The following is a 20,924-nucleotide window of genomic DNA, read 5'->3' as shown; positions in this document are numbered from 1 at the left end:
CCCCACCCCTTCTACTCACCTGACCTTGCTCATTGCGATTTTTTCTTGTTCCCCAAACTCAAAAGACCCTTGAAAGGAAGAAGATTTGAGACGATTCCCGAGATTAAGGCAAATGCGACGAAGGAGGTGGAGGACATTACAAAAGAAGCGTACCAGGACTGTTTCAACAAGTGGAAACACCGTTGGGATAAGTGTGTGCGTTGGGGAGGAGAGTACTTTGAAGGGGTTCCAGACCTGTAACTTCTAAATAAAGTACACTTTGTTTTATGACGTCAGTCCGCGTATTTTTTTTTAACAGCCCTCGTAAATAAAGTAAAATTGTATATTTTAAGTACGCAGACTAACAGAATACTAACTTTCATTAAGCAGCTAAAACTATACTTCCTATACATATATGGCCCGGCATGACCAAGCGTGTTAAGGCGTGCGACTCGTAATCTGAGGGTCGCGGGTTCGCATCCCTGTCGAGCCAAACATGCTTGCTCTTTCAGCCGTGGGGGCGTTATAATGTGACGGTCAATCCCACTATTCGTTGGTAAAAGAGTAGCCCAAGAGTTGGCGGTGGGTGGTGATGACAAGCTGCCTTCCCTCTAGTCTTACACTGCTAAATTAGGGACGGCTAGCACAGATATACCTCGAGTAGCTTTGTGCAAAATTAAAAAAACAAAAAACAAAAACGAAACCTATACATATTTAGCCAAAAATTAGAAACTAGAGTCAGTACAACTCTTTAATTAAACTATATATATATAACTAAACAAGAAGTATAAATCACTGAATATGTTTTATATCGCTTAACTTAAATTCAACTAACTGGTATGTGAATTTTTCAACCTGAAAAACATCTTATGCGATTGCGACAAATGAACTAAATGGCTAGGACAGAAACCTTTATTAAAGATAATATATTTATTTTCTTAATATTAAATTAACGACAAGAACGAAGGCAGCCTGGCAACAGCATTGAATTGAATATCGAAATAGATTATAACTATTATAAAGCACTGACGACTGAAAGAGAGGAAAGTATTTAGTGAAAGCGCGATGCGAACCTTGAATTTTCTTATGCACATTCTGCACACTAGCCACTTACGCAGCCCGTTATATAATCCAATGAACTCAAAAACGTCAAATTCAGACAAATATTCCAGTTAAGACAAAAATCCTGAGCCAGTATCTATGATTAAACTCAAACTCAAGTTATATACTATCATTAACATTGTGTAAGTACCTACATAGTTAAATTTTTATTAAAATTCTTAAATTAGACAATAAACAACCTAACAATAAAAGCAATACTTGTTTCGAGATTCAAAATCAAGTGAGCGTATTTTCCTTTAAAACTATGAATTTTCAAAGACAGAATCTATCGTTTAATAACAATGTGTCTGAGTGTGAGGAAGTGGTATTAATAATGTTTTTTTGTAGTAAAGGTTACTGATAACCGTTACTCACAGATAAAAATAAACGGAGAGTATGGCAGGAAGCTCGTGCCAAATGAATGATATCTACTTTCAAGTGTGACTGGCAGACAATCTATATTACGATCGTACAAAAAGAATGACAGAGAGAGAGACTGCATGTCAGAAATAGAAACCATACTCGACGAAGACAAATGGCGACAAAAACTGAAAGAGAGAGGGACTCAAAGAGTATACTTACATTTATACCAGGAGAATCATAAAGTAACGCGCACACTACGAACTTTGTTTAAAAAAAGAAAGAAAATGCAAGATATGAGTTTCTGCTTTTGAAAAGTACACAGTACAAGGTAAAGCAAACCAAGCAGGTCCTCTTGAGACTTTCAAGTACAACCTTCACGATGGTTCATCACACCGAAAGACATTATCGCAAAGATCCTTATAAATTTGAAATTTAAACAATATTAGTGGTTTACCAAAGTTATGTTTATTGTTTCATCTTGTTTCCAGCAACAACGAGGTGGCACGTGAACAAGATTCGATAACGAGAAGTTTGCAGGCAGTAAAGGTATAGGATAATGTTGAAAGATCCTTGTTTAGTGAACGGTACCAAACACATCTGTAAACTCTCTCGCAAAAGGCAAGTCAATGTGCGCATGTCACGACTTTTTCCAGAGTTACTTTCAAAATTTAATTAAACTACTTTACTCTCATGGTATATGTATAAATTTAGCACAGAAACGTTTTTAATAAATCAAGTTATAGTATTATAAAGGTTTTAAGTTTTTAACTTTAAAAGGAAATATTGAAAAAAACATCCTCAATCTCTCTTAGTAGGATAATTAGCATTTGCTCGCTAGGTCTTTGAACCCCAGTGGCATAGCGGTATGTCTGTGAATTTACAATGCTGCAAAACAGATTTCGATACCTGTGGTGGGCAGAACACAGATAGCCCATTGTGTAGATTTGTGTTTAATTTCAAATACCAAAAAAACAACACCTCTAGGTCTTCTAATTTATTTATCACCCCTCTTAGAATTATGGAATTTAAAGTAAATTAATCATTATAATACAGTTATTAATTAGGCAAATTATGCTTTTATAACCTTTAATCTTATTTTTTTATGCATCCATAAACTAGGAAGTTAGACCCATTTGAAACGCCCACAAATTGCCGAAAGTTTCCTCTAATGTTTAATACTATATTATTGATAACATATAAAAGCTAAAGTACGGTCCATAAAGTAATAATTTTAATTTTTGCTACAAAAAGGGTGCAAATAATGTTTAGGGGATAACAAAAAGAAAATTTGTTTAACATAAAAATAATAAAAAAATAAAATCACTAAAAACAGAAGTTTTATTGTAAAGCTTAAAGATATGTTTTGTAGGAAAATAGAGTAATATACGTTATGATATTTTTATAAGAAAAATAAGACAACACGAGAGGTTTTGAGAGTAAAAATGATAGACTAAGAAGAGACATATGTTGAGAAAACGTTAAGAGATGCTTTTATGGAATGAGAGAATAAAAAAGAAAGAAAAGCAAGACAAGATGATGGGATTATCATTACAGCACTGGCATCACTGAACGATTTCGCGTATCATTATTCAAGAGTTCTTCAATAGTAGATGTATGCTTTCTTCTCACAATTATTCTCTTTTTCAGGTATGTAGCTGGTAATTCTTCTGAGGTGATGTTGGCAAGAGGTAAAAGAGACGACTGTTGACAGACCACTTTTGAGTAGAGAAGGAGGCATATGGAGATAAAGGAAAGACAAAGAGCAGCATTGTGAGATAGCAATGATAATGAGATTGGTAAAGACACGGCTTAAAAAAGTTGTTACTAGTGAATTTAGCATAATCCTACGGCTTAAAAAGTCACAGGGAGTAGCGAAAAATGAGGGATATTAGCCATAGATGACTTGGCAATCAAAAGTATGTTCAATTAATAATAAGTGTTAATAATTGTCAATCGCCAAAAATACCAAAACTCAGTTGTCTGAAAACACTTTTTAAATTATTGACACAACAGTAACACATGAAAATCGCTGTGTTGTAATGTGCCTAAAGTAGCAAAGCAAAGAATGGTATTAGGCCTAACATAAATTCAATGAATTCCCGTCAGACTGTACATCTTCTTCTGGAGTAATCTATGAAATCTATTACGGGGTTAAAATAAGAGATGTGAGAAAATCACATTTCAGGTCTAACTTGTAATCACATGTAACTGCTCTGAAAGGCTTTTGTATACTAACTCATTAACTGTTATAAAATTGTGCAAGTCAAAAGTCTATTCCAGTTCATAGCGAGAAAATAATTTCGTAATAGAAAGCATCAAAACTAGCGAAGCTAGTAGTTTCCAGCTCTAAAACAAATACGTAAATAAGAATAGCAGATGACTATGAATATATTTTTCACGTTTATCTTGATAAACATTTCACCAATTTCAAATCAAAGAAGTCTATATTTAATTTCTTTTTGTCTAGATGCGTTTCATTCAATACCAGAAATCATCATGTTTTCTGATGCATGAAAATCAAATATGTTAGCTGAAATAAGAAAACAACAAAGCAGTTTATTGTGCCAATGACAACAAGAACTTGAGAGACAGGCACTTGTCGAATCTATCAAAAAAAACTTGTTACGATATTTAAACATACAATAATTATCTTAAACATAAGCAAGAGGTTGTAAATATATTTGATAATTTATTTTTATCTTTCATAATTGTGAAATCGCAAGAATATACTACAGACGAAAACAACATGATATTACGTTACCGATCAACGAGCAGTTTAATACGTATACATAATCAATGCGAATGCGGAAATCAGTACAGAATGATCAATATTTTACACAAAGCTGTCTTAACGTGTTATGACGCTTATCTACGAATTCTGAGTATAGCCGCAAGCCATTTCATCAGGGCTAACCAGATTGCTTCATGTTTATGAGTCATAAAATGAAAAAGCGAGGAAGTTTTAATATGAAATCATATAGGTTAACATATGATAGTATAACTCATACCATGCCCAGCTGAGTGCTAAATTGAGCTAGAAAGCTGAATAGCTTCAAACTCTGTTTCGGAATGAAAGAATATAAACGCACACGCGTTGGAATCTACACCAATCCAGGAAATTATTATAGCTTGACACACTTTTGTAAAGTGGTTATTTCCTCTACCTATTTTGTACATTTTCTTTCCCTTTAAGCAAAACATTTATTTAGAAAATATTTTTAGGTGCTAACGTCGCCCACACCCCATCATTACAACGGTTGGTTTAAAAATTACTAATGTTCGATAAAACACGTGCGGCAAAAAACATATTTCCTACTGCAATAAATATATATTAACTGAACTAATTATACTGGCCTTAGCGTGTGTACATTCTTAGTGTATCGACAACTAGTGAGCCACACTAAAGGTATTAATTAGCCAAACAAATGTCTTCATGGCCTAAAGATGGCTACTGACAACACCCAAAAAGAAACTTAGACTACTCTTAGCCTAGATGTGTGTACATACATGTATTTACGAATAACTAAATATACTGTGCCCAAACTCATGACTGGTTTAAACCTATAATAATAAAATGAAGACTGTTTGGGCATGTTCTCCATAAAGTATTAACTTTAACCAGAGGTGATGACGTTCTGACTGGAATCCTGTCACGTGTTGTAAAGAGCACTGGTGGGTATTTTTCAAGATAAGTGAAATTGCAACAAGCTACGTTTCTTAATTTCCATAACAGCAGCGTTTATTACACCGTTGCCAGGTGAAATCCATGTTATTTGGCCTTTTCAACCGCTACAAGTTAGAAAGTTATACCCCTATTGTTGATTATACCCCTTCACTTGAGACGAGACCCGACATGGCTAGGTGGTTAAGGCGCTCGACTCGTAATCCGATGGTCGCAGGTTCGAATTCCCGTAACGCCAAACATGCTCACCCTTTCAGCCGTGGAGGCGTTATAATGTGACGATCAATCACACTACTGGTTGACAAAAGAGTAGCCCAAGAGTTGGGGGGAGGATGGTGATGACTAGTTGCCTTCCCTCTAGTCTTACACTGCTAAATTAGTCCTCGTGTAGTTTTGCGCGAAATTCAAAACAAACCAAACGTATAACACTGTTTACATCTACTGGTGGATAAAGTTTACTTGAGTTTTACAATTACTATGTCTGTAGAACGTCGCTTTACAGGGAATGTGATCAATGAAAACTTAACGTATGTTGTATTGAATGTACACTATATTCAAGTTCTAGAGAGATTTAACGTTCAATGAAAGCGCAAACTACAAGGGTGAAATAAATTATTACTTTTATTCTTTTCTTTAAGTATTGTGGAATATACTTGTATTTCTGTATGTGAATGAGATGTATTAATTCCTTTGAATTATAGCACATTTTATAACACTATTCTGAAGAAAAATAGACATATTTATATATATATATATAATATATAATGAATTAACATTTTTCTTTGCACTTGAAGAGATCTGTTTCTAAACTAACACAAAGCTTGCAAGACTCACCTAACGTTCTCATACTGTTGAATATATATCTTATGAAATTGCCCCTCTCGTGGAGATATAATGTCTTCCTTCATCTCTATGGCAACATGTTGTGGTAAAACACTTAAAAGCAACCGTTCCTGGAAATGTTTATTTCATATTTAATTTACTGTCTTTTCAGATAATAAGACTATTACCAATTAAAATATATTTGTATATAATTTCCTGTTTTTAACTCGCTATTTTCTGTAAATAAAAGCAAAGGAAAACAATTGCAAGTCAATGTCATCTTAAGTAACTTCCATGTCTTCTACGTTTCCACAGCTCTCCTTAACCATATTAAATTGGTATTTTATTAAATAGACCCACATACATCGAAATATTATAATTTGGAAAATCAGTTTCTATAAACATTATAATCCGATCTTTTAACCACAAATATATATTTTGAGTTATTCACTAACCAGTTTTTCATTCTCATCTTCCATCTCCAGACGGGCGTTAATGCAGTTGCGAGTGTCAAGAAAAGCCTTCCTCTGCGCATGCTCCATTAAGCTGTGTACAAAAAGGCCTACCATATTAACGCAAAGAAAAGTTACTCCATTTGCAACCAACTGTGAAAAGGAAAAAACACACACAAAAAAACATAAAACAAAACACTGCACTAAAAACAAAAAATCAGAAACTAAACATTCATATTTCATAAATCATAGCAACGTAAAACTGAAAAATAGAATAAATATACCTGACATTTTTATTTTTTCTAATATGACAAAAAATGTATTATTTAGTTGCTCATTAATAATTTGATTGCGTACGACGTGGATTTATCTTACATAATCCTGAAACATCTCAAAAAGTAAATAAACAATTACAACATAACTGAGCACATTATTCATAATACTAATAATAAAACATTTAAAATATATGCGAGCTCATCCTAAAATTATAATAAATCAACCAAGCAGAAGAACAACAGTAAATATCACATCATTAATGAAATTACGTAGGCAAGCTTTCCTGCGCCATACTTATGCGATAAATTAGTTATTTATAATAAGGGATTTGTTTCAATTCGCAGTTGAACATACAGACAGCATCCTACTATATATATAAGAGATTAGTAGACCCTGAATAATTGAAGAAAACAAAAAGAAAGAAACAAAAAAAACATTAAATATTACGTATAAATTGGTTGGTTCTCACAAAATACGGATCAGTTAGATTATTTAAACTCTGAGGTAAATTTTATGTCCATTACGTCACTAGGACTTAACTTTGGATTACTAGTACAAAGAAATGATGGCATGGTTCATCCTTTTCATTTTTCTATAGCAACTGAGAAAAAAGCGACATAGTAACTTAAGTTACTATAAAGAAAATATGCGGAATACACTATTCATTATAATTCATGATGTTAACAACCATTTCATAAAAATTCGAAACAAATCAAGTCACAGTTGTTTTTAGCCGCACAGTGAAAACAAGCTTTACTGTGCGGTAAAGTCCAGTAACACATGATATTGTCATTAAATCGTTACAGAATAAGACAAAGATTTGCACTGCCAGGATTTTTGTTTTATAAATTTCACGCATGGCTACTTAGATGGGTAACTGCGCATAGCTGTCCCTAATTTCCAAGTGCTAGACTAAAGTGAAAGGCAGGTAGTCAACAGCACCCGTCACCAGCTCTTGGTCTTTATTTTTGTTTTGTTTTTAATTTCGAGCAAAGCTACACGAGGGCTATTTGCACTAGCCGTCCCTAATTTAGCAGTGTAAAGCAGCTAGTCATCACGACTCTTGGGCTACTCATTTACTAACGAATAGTTGGATTGACCGTCACCTTATAACGCCTGAAAGGGCGAGCATGTTTGGTGTGACAGGGATTCGAACCCGAGATCCTCAGATAACGAGTCGAATGTCTTAATTATCTGGCCATGCTGGGCCCTCTTGATCTTCCTGTGTGTGAATGAATAGTGGAAGTTCTGTGACTCCTACATTTTAAAACTAAAATTTCAATAACATCCTCTTTGTCATGGATGATGAACATTACTGAATTTCAAGCATGAATACATTGTTATAGAACTGTCACACAGAAAAGGCCTTAGGCCCAGTAGCCTTCCGCAGAAAGTAGTAGTTATGTCTGCCCGGAGAATAAGTGTTTTTGCCAGTTACGTAACATAACACTCCACACGGTTAAAACAATGTTTGTATAGTATGTTCCATTCACGTGCCTGTAGCAGTGCTCTAGAGGGAAACAAACATGTTCTCGTGGCAGTATTATAAAGTGGATATACATGTATCTGTGACACTACTCTAGGAAATATACTCTTCAAAAAAAGAAACGCAAAAGGCAAAATATGAGACAAATTGTTAACAAGTTTATTCCGGGTAGTTCTGTATGACATGTGCGAAACTTTGCACATTCACTGCTGAACATCCAAAGTCTGCAAAGGCGAAGTCCACGCTCACTAGGTGAAGTTTAACGTCACTCAACGTCAATAACGAGTATGCCCCCCGTGAGCATCAATAACTGCTTGGCATCTCCTGCCCATGGAAGCGATGAAATGACGAATCACATCCTGTGGAATGGCTGTCCACTCAGCCTGTTAAGCTGCTGCAAGCTGAGATAGAGTCTGCGGTTGAGGTTGTCGCTGTCGCAGACGTCGGTCCAACTCGTCCCAAAGATGTTCGATGGGGTTTAAATCTGGTGATCTGGAGGGCCAGGGAAGAACGTTGACGTTGTGGTGTCTCAAGAAGACAGTGATGAGTCGGGCTGTGTGAGGACGGGCGTTGTCATGTTGAAAAACGTCGTTGACGTTCACCATGATGGGTTGCACATGGGGGCCTAAGAATCTCGTACGGTCTGATCGGAAATCCTACGCAGCCCTGGTATGGTTGAGGCAGTAGACGTCGCAGTGGTGGTTCTATCCCGAAGGTGACGTAACCGGATGTTGCGATCTTGTGCGGGCGTGGTCACACGAGGTCTGCCAGATCGTGGACGGTCACGAGTTGATCCATGTTGTTGGTGACGATTCCATAGCCTTGTGATGGTGCTTGGGTGGACATTCACAGCTCTGGCAACATCTGATCGAGATTCGCCTGCTTCCAATCGACCAATGGCGTTGTTGCGTTGTGCTTCAGTCAGTCTTGGCGTAACTGTATTGCGTGTCGGTGGCTTAACACTGAGCTATGGAAACCGAGAACCCGTCACTTTTATAGGGATTTTGCACATGTTGCACTTGCAGAACATGCAGATCTCTCAAACAAATTTATTGGACACGCACGCGTTTTGGCGAAAAATCCGATGTTTTCCTCCGTTTTCAAAGTGCACAACTTTTATTGTCATTTTGGTCTAACAATCAGTGCCTTAACACATGTAACATCACATACTCTGAGCTTGTAACGTTATTACATATATTTCTCTTTAAAATAACAGAAATATCCCTTTTGTGTTTCTTGTTTTGAAGAGTATATATATGCGCCTGTAGCAGTATTGTTGAGTGAGACATACATACGCTCGTAGCAGTGCTATAGAGGGAGCATAAATGTGTCTTTGGCAGTGCTCTAAAGGAGGAATGCATGTACCTTTGGCAGTGAAATAATTGATAATACCAGACGGATTATAGAGTTTCGTGTATTATACTAGAGCATTTTGTTATAAATGTACAGAAGAATCGTTAAATATATATAAGTATACATCTATAGTACTGGAAATTTAGTCAACTATTCACTTCAATCACAAAAAAATTAGTATATCCGGTGTGCAGAAGAAGTAGTTCATACGCACGATTCTCCATATATTATTCCTCGTTGTACAAGAGCAACCGGTATTTTTCCTAACGCCACAATAAAATCAAGGAAGGTAACAAGATAGAAATGGTAAACAGCAAATCCATAAAAAAACTGAGGTGTAAACTGAGATCTAAGTGAAAGAAACTTAATATCTGCCTTAACATATTGGCAAAATTCCAATGTGTTAAAATCTATAACTAGGGAGTGTAAACATTCTAAAAAAAATGTAAATTCGATGGAAATCCATCTGTATATATATAAAAGGTATTCAAGTTGTCTCGTTTAAAATTTTCCTCTTAATCTTATTACTCTAGTTTTGTGTGAACATTTGTGCTGCCCACGTAGAACATAAAACGAACTAGTTTAACTTACGAGCACGTAGGACGTCTGAAAGATCTCTGCTAAAGTTAACTAATGTTAATTTAAATCTCTCGCTACTTTGCGAAGTGACATGAGTTGTTTGAAGTTTATTGGCGCAAAGCAATTAGGCTACCTGGGTCCCTGGTACATGAAAGAGCGAGTGAACCATGAAATGTCTCTGCCAGACTAGATTAAGTCTACATATAGCCACTTTTTGCAACAATAATGTACTGAATATCAAAACCAAGGCTTGTATGCAAATAAAAGACTACGATTGGATGATGCAGCTTTAACATAACTTACAAATTTGTTTTGCATTTTGAAAAATAACATAATTTCTTTTTTGTTGTTGTTTCCCCACGTCTTTCTACTGTGCACATAAAGTGTAAAAGTTTGCATGTAGATATGCAGTGTGTAATATGTGCAGCTTTTAAGGAAAGTATTCAAAAAACCTTTAGTTTTCCTAGGAAACTGAAAAAAGAAGTACAAACAAACGATAACCAGAATATTATACGTCGATATATTATAACCATTTTGCAGTGGGGCAATTCATTTCTAGAGTGTAACAAAATTACGGCTCCACATGAATGTTTTGTTTGTTGTCTGGTATTCAAGCAGCGTATGGAAGTCTAAGTGGATCAGCCGGAACACGTGTGACTGATGTTCTCGATACATTGTTATGCAACTCCTGTTCTAAACACATCGTACACGAATGTTGACGTGGACGTAAACTGCTACTAATTAACAATATATGCATAACGTATCAAGGACGCAGTATGTATACATGGAAGAATTGTGAGACGTTTTAGGAGTGATTCACGTTTTAAGAATCTGAATTGCGAGGCCCCGATGAGCTTGTTTTATCTCGTGACCTACAACAGGAAGCACAGGGTTGTTTCCATACTGTCCATTAGTTTCTTAGAAGGACTACAAATCCAAGGTTTCACTCCTACTTGTTTAATTACATCATCTTATTAATTACGCATCTATTTCATTTTGGTACTCTTAAAAAATCCAGTTCTTGGCAATTTTTTATCATGCATCGAAGAAAGTCTCTGATATCAACAGAAGTAGAAAAAATACAAAGAACGTACTTATTTATCAAATGTCCTTAATTGAACTGGATCAATTTTACATACAGATGAAACGCATAAAAATAACAAGTGATGTGAAAACAACTGAATCTTCTCCTCAGAACCGAAAACTTTACAAATTAAAAAGTACTTTAGTTTTACCTACAGCAATCTTTTTAAAACACAGTACACAGTTATACACAGTCATAAGCATTTTGAAGCCAGCAATACGTTTACATCAAATTTGGCTAATGCCTACAAAGAAGCTGGATCCAAGATAACGGCATATTTACGTTAAAGAAAAATAACTGTTTTTACTCAATTTTAATTTCCGCATAATTTCCATTTCAATGGAATGCATGGCCTTGCGAGGCCTAGCCGCCGAGAATTATCCCTTTAAAATAAAACGATTTGAAATTATTCGAATTAACATGGTTGCAGCTTGTAGCTCGTAAAGGTTTGTTTTGTTTTTGAATTTCGCACAAAGCTACATGAAGGCAGTGTAAGACTAGAGGAAAGGCAGCTAGTCATCACCACCCACCGCTAACTTTGGGCTGCTCTTTTACTAGCGAATAGTGGGACTGACCTTCACATTATAACGCCCCCACGGATGAAAGGGCAAACATGTTTGATGAGACGGGGATTCGAACCCGCAACCCTTGGATTACGAGTCGAGTGCCTTAACCACCTGGTCATGCTGGGCCAGATCGTAAACAACAGGTAAGGATGTTTTGTTATTATCACCATGCTTGACACATTAAAACACACAAATGTTATGTAATTACATAATATGCTGATATTCTTGGTCTCAGGAGGATATGTGTGATGTACCAAATTCGACCAGTCGTCATAATACTGTCACCAGGAGGTGGTTGAATTAAATCTACACCCAAAAATAAAACTTTTGGACAAGTGTATTGTTTTCAGATTTAACATATAAGTACATTAAATACAACACTTGGCAATTAAAGAAGACTAAAAGCAAGTAATTAACAAAATAAAATACTTTCAGATATTTTTAAAGGAATTGAAATGGACTGAAACTTACATCTTAATTTAACACGTAATATAAATACATGAAGTGAGCATTAATTCTGTAACACAAGAGTAAACGAGAATAAGAAATTATATGAATTACCGAAACTCTATCCTCTGTGAATAGGAAATATTTAACCTTTTATTTTAATTCTAAGCGTCTATACTGATTGTGTTTTATTGGGGATCAAAGTTCGTATTTTATTTTACTTTCATCAGACTTTAATAATAATATACTAACAGCAGCATAACAATTATTCTATCAATTTTCCGAAATTTTGAGGTTCCATGTTCCTGACTTGATTCTAATAATGGGCGGGTGACGTTCTATATTCTATGCCTTAATCTTGATGATTATAGTGGGTGACATTTTGGACTATACGTCCTGACGTTAATCCTAGGAATAAGACGTTTTAAACTCTCATATGGCCTTAACTCTACCAAACGATGAAATTTTGGGTTCTGTGTCTTCATCTGGTTCCACCATCTTGATAACTGTGTACACCAAGAAGCCCTGGAATATCCAAAAAAATGTGGAAAGCCCCTGATATTCAGAACAGATTTCCTCTGAGATACTCTCAGATCAGTTCTCTTCTCCTTCTATTTGAGAAAGCTATTACATAATACTTATTTGTTTGTTTTTGACGTTAAGCACAAAGCTTTTCACGGGACTATCTGTGTTTTGTCCACTACGGGTATCGAAACCCGAGTTTCTAACGTTGTAAGTCCCTAGACATGCCGTTGTTCCACTGAGGATCATACCATAATATAGAGGTATTTTTTAGACTATTTAACAAGAAGCACAGAAAGACAACTTAAATAAGTTGAAGAAACAAATAAACTACCATTTCAACAATACCTATGTCCTAGTTGATGGGGTCTGAGGATCTATTTATCTGATACACTGAAGGACAAATGTGGTGGTTCGTCACAGAAGGATTGAAAGAGTCAATTTACGAGTTGCATTCACAACAGAATAAAAACAGTTATTAACACCTGTTCAAATCTTACAGGATTGAAAGAGTCAATTTACGAGTTGCATTCAGAACAGAATAAAACATTTTACTTTGATGGAGAAAAGAAATTAAAGAAGATACATAATTGTCTAAGTTGTTAGCCTACCGTAAATAACAAGTAAAAATTTGAAAGTAAATAAAGGAAGTAAAATATACTTAAGCAAGGATAATTACACGGTCAGCAGAAGTCATGACTAAGAGACTGGAATACGATCAAAACCCTGCCAACAAATCTTGATACTTTGAAATTTAAAACAAATCTTTCGTATGATATCAGAATAAGATATGTAAAAACACCAGAGCTGCATTCGCAAGACACATTTTCTCAGTAGCTATTTAATCAGAAGACAGGATACAGAATGGAAAGGCCTCTGCTCCATAAGACAATTACACAGCAATTCTCCATAAACAATACAAAATACGATTCCATAAAACAGTAAATAATTTCTTTGTCAAGACTGGCCACAATTTGTTTGTTTACTTTAAGTTAAACACAAAGCTACACTATGGGCTATCTGTGCTCTGTCCACCACTGATATCAAAACCTGATTTCAAGCATTGTAAGTTCACAGACATAAAGCTGTACTACTGGGGACACTGCTTACAGAAAGTAACATCTCAGTATTAACTTAGCACAAGATCTTATGAACCAGATTATAACCTTCACAAATTTATTAAGTTCTAAATCTGGAAATCTCTAATTAATGTTGAAATCACGTGAGAAGCTGTAACTTAAGGTAATACCTTTTTTAGTTTGACTAGTGAAGGAAGCTATCCGACGTTTCATGAGGCAGTTGTATTTTGTCCTGTTTTACCTTATGTTTGAAGGATGCATTATGGCTGTCATATTGAGCAGAGGCATTTCTACACCGAAGTGCTATTTTTATGATTGGTCAAGCACAAGGAGAGAGAAAATGTGCTTTCTATATGTAGTTTTGACGCTTTTGGAGAGATTCGTTCCAATTCTCGAGAAAAGCAATGAATCTCTGACTTAAGAAAGCCAGAAGCCACTGTAGATTTTAAGACTTTTCTATTGCCTTATTACTATAGTAAAAGTATCAAAACTACATATAGCAAGCACATTCTATACTAAAGTAATTTCAATTTAATTCTCAACCTAGAAGACATGCGATACAGTTTTACATGAAATAAACAGCGCTTGGTTGCGATCGTCACATTTGCTTGTTTCTTATCCCCTAAACTCGTTACAAGTTCCAGCCAGTCAAATCTTGGAACTTCTTGTTATATAGGGGGGTAGTTTACCTGTGCGAGTCATTATTTCCGTTAAACCAGGAGTACCACACTACGTCACATCTTTCCGCCCATATAACTTTCAAAAATCAATAAATTAATTTCAAACTGTAAAAAAGTAATAGTAAAAACTTCTCTTTAAAAGTAATTCTGTAATAGATTAAAATACGTTGAAGAAAGTATATTCTCAAACACTGTAGTAAATGGAAAACTATGGTAAACGATAAGCAATTCTCTTTCAACCAGTATTGTTTGTTTCAGTGCAAAGCCACACGTTGGACGTTCTGTCCTCCGAGCCGGATTTTAGTATTGTAAGTCCATAAACGTACAACTGATCTACCGGGGGACATTCACTCAGTAAGACCGATAAGTTCAACTAACAAAAACCATGTTCTTCATAGTGAATTTATATTTAATAACTTGTAACTAAAACTACTTAAAATTAATCACAGCATTTTATACTAGTAAGACTATAGCTAATGGAATTAATGACTGTATGTATTACAGTCATTACTAAAACGTTCAAAATAGTTGAATTATTTTCTATTAAAGGCATAAAATATTTATTTACGTCACTTTTGTAATTATTAAAATCAGTACTCTACAAAAATAATAAAGAAGTGTGAATGTCATTGAAGATAAGATAATTTTGTGCCGTGTCTCCCATTTCTAAAACAGAAAAGCCCAATAAAAATATAGAAGACACTATATGCAAGAATTTTATAAGGTTTTCCGATGTTCGAAATTACTGATTGCTGCTAAAATGAAAATTAGTTGTGAATGTAAAAGTGATATTGTGGAACATACCGTTAGGATATATTTGTATTGTGTTTTATGCCTTTGGATTTAGAATAAGACATATTTGATGTTTGTGACATAATGATTAGTGTGCCGGGCTGAAATGGGACGTTCAAGGCGGGAGCTGTAACGTGTTACTGAACATCTCTTCTCTTTCAAGGTTTATCGCGTTATTCGGTTATGACAACGTGCATAAGTTACGGATGCAACTAAATAACTGTCCATCATTTGTCCAACAGCTGTAGATTAAGGAAGGCTATGTCTAAATCTTCTACCCTAACGATAGACCGGCATGGCCAGATGGTTAAGGCGCTCGACTCACATTCCCCGTCACACCCAACATGTTCGCCCTTTCAGCTGTGGGGGCGTTATAATGTGACGGTCAATCCCACTATTCGTTGGTAAAAAAGCAGTCCAACAGTTGGTGGTGGGTGATAATGAGTAGTTACCTTCCCTCTAGTCTTACTCTGCTAAATTAAGGAAGGTTGGCGCAGATAGCCATCGTGAAGCTTTGGGCGAAATTCAAAACCAAATCTACCCTAGCGTGACTGTTTCTGTCGCACAAGATGTCGTTAAGGTTAAAATACCAAATAATGTTATTTGTATATGCATATAGAGTCCATTTCTCTTTTTCTTTTGTCGCCAATAGAAGTTTCAGTTACAGATATTTTTGAACCATACTGAATAAGCAAATTTATTAAAAATACAAAACACATCTTCATGACTGTTTCTAGCGACCATACCTCTGTATTTTCCTCTTAACATTCGATTAACGAATGGGCTGGAAATTTGTCGTCCATATGAATTTACCATCAAATATCAAGCATTGGTATGTAAGATGTTCTAACATAAAGCACAATAATACTTCTTTGCTAATTTAGTTTCTTTAAGTACAAGAGATTTTCCATACGAAAACTTTACAATTTTTTAATAGACAATTTGATGGAAAATGCATATTTTTTAAAGAAAACTATTTAAAAAGTTAAAACCATATAAATACCCTTTTCAATCGCATCTCGCATATCTAAATCAGTTCACTTTCACTTAACTATACAACGCTTGAGAAGTACACATACTTTGATAAAACTCATCAAACAAGTCACTAAACTCTAACAGAAACTCGCGAGATGGCGTTGTTTATTCTTCTGCGTACCAGAAAAGATGACTGTTCCCTCAGGACGTCCTTAAAACATAGGTAGTTTGAGTAGATAATTCAGCACAAAAGGTACTTGTATAAACTTGTGTCTCTAATTAGCTTCAACATCAATGTTTCATGTTAACACAATCGATTAATTCTTCCTACTGGTGTGCCTCGCCTGTTTAATTTGCACTATATTGATTTCCGTCTAATCTTTGAACTAATTCAACCTCTTCGATCATCAGTACAAATGTGAATTTACGATTTTTATCCTGACGAATATCCCAAACTAAGATATTTCTCCATACAAAGCTTAAGTTTTATTATAAAAGTCTTATTAGTTTTATGTCTGTTTGCTTTACAGAACTTGTTTATATATGTATAGAGTACACAATAAACTTCGAGTAACATTTGCAAACGTTAACAAGAGACATCAAACAGCGCATTTTTATCACATCTCAGCCACACTGCTTATCAGGTGGTCCTTTAGTAATGCAAAGACCTCCGACAGGTAAACTAATACACAGCTACGAAACAATGTAATGAAATGCACGTTTTATATAACGGTTGACGTCAACCTGGTCGTTCTTCGTTTATTTTTCCACTTAAAATTTGTTTCACATTATACAGCACGAGCATTTTAATCAGATCTAACAGTATGGTAATAAATAGAACTATTTTCATCAAGAAAACTTCCAGGGAATATCACACCAATTCAAGGTTTCAAATAAATTGACTGCATTTTAGAAACTCAGTTATAATTAAAGTTTATAAGTATTACTAGACAACATGGTGGGAGTTAATTTTGTACCTTTTGTTTTCTATAGAAGGACGTCTATTACGTTCAGAAGGTTGCGAAATTTATTTACAGTATCATGTGGTTAAATGAATAAAATTAATTAATTAAAATATCTTAATTTAACTATAAAGTTTTTCGTTGTTAGAGACGTGTATAACACATCCTTTTTTAAGTATTAGTAAAAGACTAGGCACAATAAGTCTAAGATTTTCGTTGTTTCGTGCCAGGTAAACAGACTCTAAGAAAGTTACACTTGTTTGATTGGTGATATTCGATTTGCATTTCAAGTGAAGTGTTACCTCATATTAGGGGCATAAAATCTGAATGTCTTTTTAAATATTTCTTCTGCATATTTATTACTAGCAAAGATATATTGTTTTATTTGTTTTTTTTAATTTTGCGTAAAACTACACGAGGGCTATCTACGTTAGCCGTCCCTAATTTAGCAATGTAAGACTAAAGGGAAGGCAGCTAGTCACCCACCGCCAACTCTTGAGCTACTCTTTTACCAACGAATAGTGGGATTCACAGTAACTTTATAACATCCCCATGGCTGAAAGGTTGAGCTTCTTTAGTGTGACGAGGATTCGAAACCGCGACCCTTAGATTACGAGTTGAGCGCTTTAACCATCTACCTGGCCACGCCAGGCCGTCTTCAACTTTGAAACCTCAAAGAAACTCTTTTGAGCAACTGAAGTTTTCTCAGTGCTTATTTGTCCTGGATAAGCCGGTACACACAGGAATTGAATCTAAAGAGGTGTGCAGAATGTTTCCATACACGTACACACACCAATTAATAAGTGTTAATTTTTTTCCGAATTTGTTTATTTAAACTTTAGTATAGGCTTCTTCTTCCTTAAAGATAGCACAAACAGCATTTTTTTAGCCTTTGATAATTCATATATCTTATATTCAAGTTTTGCCATGCAATTTATCGAAACAAATTACACTTCCTTAGAATTTTTTCTTCTTTAACTTTCTTTCCGTAAAAATGCCCCCCGCTAGTACAGCGGTATGTCTCCGGGTTTACAACGCTAAAATCAGGGATTCGATTCCTCTCGGTTGGCTGAGCAGATAGCCCGATGTGGCTTTGCTATAAGAAAAACACACATACTCTTTCCGTAAAAACAACAACACAAATAACCTTCGTACCATATAAACATGATCTAGAATAATCCTTTAAACAACTCACATTTAAGTTTTACCAAAACTTTCGCCTTGCAGTAGCGCAGCGGCAACCCTGTTGGCTAAAAATCGAGTTTTGATACCTGTGGTTGATGCAGCACTGTGTAGCTTTGCGCTTTTGTTCTTTCGGTTGTTTGGTGGGTAAGTTCCAGGAATTACAATATTAGAACCCGGAGTTCGATTCCTCTAGTGAACAGATTGGAGATGACTCATTTTGTTATTTTGTGCTAAGAAAAAGTAACAAATAAGTAAAAACTTTCATACTGAGTCAATGTGTGACACATGTCACAACTAAAGATTCCCCACCTTCCCAATGTAAGACGATTTATGTTTCGTAAAAAAAAAAAATAGAAACAATATAATAAAATCAGAAAGTTTTACTTTTTCTAACTTTAAGGCAAGATTGCAATGCTGTGGATGGCACGATCTATTATTATTTCTTCACGTTTGTATTATGACAATTCTTATAAAGCGAATTTAATATGGATTGTCGTAACAAGCACTAATATAGTTCCGGTGAGCTTTCCTGTTACACTGAATGACGCAGGTAGAGTAAGTTTAAACGAAAATCAATATAGATAAAATAATTAATATACACAAGTGACTAGCTCGATAGCTGTGCTATACAGGTGAAATTCTCATTGGTACAACGAAAAGTAAAGTTTAAAGTTCCAACCTAACTTTGAAAAATGTGTGTATTTAGATGCTTACGTTCTGTTGGTTTGCAAACATGGATACAATGCGGCTTTATACACTATAACCTCTTTTTTTTTACTGACTCATTCCACAAATATATATATATGTACTGTACCATATTAATACATTACATTCATTACAATGAACGACATTAACATTAAACAACATTACATTCATTGGAATGGCCGAGTCCGTTGCACAGACTTATTGGGGGTAAGAGGCCCTCTTGTGCACACCCTTGCCACTAAGAAAACTTAGCTTTAACTGGTAATCCGATGTTGTTTCACTCCGCTACACAAACAGACGGTAGGGGGGCGAAATGCTGACAGCTGTTATTTGAGTTGTCTGACGTCATCCGGCTGCACAAGACAATTAAGGCATAAACACGGGACCCACCATATGTCACTGATGATGAACAGAGGAACCTACTGTCTCTTGCGAGTCAGCATTTTGATGAACATGGTACAATTTAAAAGAGTCGTAATCTAGGTAATGTCTCTGTATGAGAAAACGCCGCTAAACTACCAAAGATATTAGACAGTGTTACGCTGTTTAACTCTAATAGTACAATATGTAGTATATATCAAATAAATATTAGGTATGCAATTATAAATGCTCGTAGACTTATCATACTGAACTTCTATTTGTTTGTTGCAAGATTGTCATATATATGATGTATTGGTAAAACTTTTATTCTTGTATATTGTAAGATTAATTCTTGAATTTTTCTTTTTTTAAGTGATGTAGATTTGTGTGTGTCTTCTTATAGCAAAGCCACATCGGGCTATCTCCTGAGTACACCGAGGGGAATCAAACCACTGATTTTTAGCGTTGTAAATCCATAGACTTACCACTGTACCAGTGGGGGACGAATCGACTCAAAGACATAAATAATAATTGACTAAAATTTGTTGTTTTATTACAATGTTTCAAAAAACATGTAAACAGCGTCCAAAAAACAGCATTAACACTATAGTTTAGAGAACCAGATTTTAGGAACGATGAGAATTGGTTGTTATCACTTTCCTTATAATCGATAAGATTATAAGACAACTGAAATCTCACTTAAGCCTAAACGAGCAATAAATACAGTTGAAATTAAAAGTTGCAAATTGATCCAAATATTCTGATGCTAGCTGAGTTCTTCATTGGTAATACAAACGACAATATCTGCCCCAATAGACTTATGAGAGGTTTTTTCAGAGTGAGGGAGCTGTAAAATGAAGAGAACAAGTATTTGATACGGAGGCTAATTACCAGAGGACCGTTTAATCTGACACCATTCTAAAATATATTTGGAACCTATACACTGCATTACGAATGTTAAGAACATTTTAATTTTCACCGAATGGCTATGTATTGCAAACTAGGAGGAATGCCTATTCCATCACCACCCCGTACACCTATGACTGCTTCAGGTAACATTTGGTTCAGTATTTAACTTTTAGCTTCTAATGTTTTTATGTTTGAGTCAGTTCTTAAGTTAAAGTTTATATCAGTAGTTTTCGTCGTTATTCAGATACTCTAGGTTAATTTAATACCGTGCATACATAATATTAGTCTGATTTCAAACCGTAATTATCCTGGAAAAGTTTATGCGTTTTCAGTGTTTAAGAATTTCAGTCTATCGTTCTTTTACACCTAGAACATGTTAAGTGCATTTTTTAAATATCTTTATATTTCTTCAAACTATTTAGGTTTTTTTCTTAAAATACAGTATCGGAATTAGCTGCTAATAACAAACATTGAAAATAGTTTGAAACTTGAACCGCACGTTGGGCACAGGGCTAAAGTATATATTCAAATATCTAGGATTCTTGTGTAGCCATTTCTAATTTTG

At 35.0% G+C, this 20,924-nt stretch overlaps 1 protein-coding gene across 7 annotated transcripts in view; it reads right to left on the bottom strand.

Moving 5' to 3' along the window:
• The window catches only part of LOC143230300 (adenylate cyclase type 1-like), a 128,165-nt gene that overhangs the window by 76,606 nt on the left and 30,635 nt on the right, over positions 1–20,924 (bottom strand). For 4 of the 7 annotated variants that reach the window (XM_076463565.1, XM_076463568.1, XM_076463566.1 and 1 more), the window contains exons 3-4: positions 6,403–6,552; positions 5,960–6,078 (exon numbers count right to left, since the gene is read on the bottom strand). In XM_076463565.1, coding sequence (XP_076319680.1) covers positions 5,960–6,078; positions 6,403–6,552 — 269 coding nt within the window. The remainder of the gene's footprint in view (positions 1–5,959; positions 6,079–6,402; positions 6,553–20,924) is intronic. The other 3 variants (XM_076463569.1, XM_076463572.1, XM_076463571.1) reach the window with 2 other exon arrangements.

This window comes from Tachypleus tridentatus, chromosome 10 (assembly GCF_004210375.1).
Source record: "Tachypleus tridentatus isolate NWPU-2018 chromosome 10, ASM421037v1, whole genome shotgun sequence".
Classification (NCBI taxonomy): domain Eukaryota; kingdom Metazoa; phylum Arthropoda; class Merostomata; order Xiphosura; family Limulidae; genus Tachypleus; species Tachypleus tridentatus.
The sequence above is the reverse complement of the archived record's forward strand: the minus strand, read 5'-3'. Positions and strand labels throughout refer to the sequence as shown.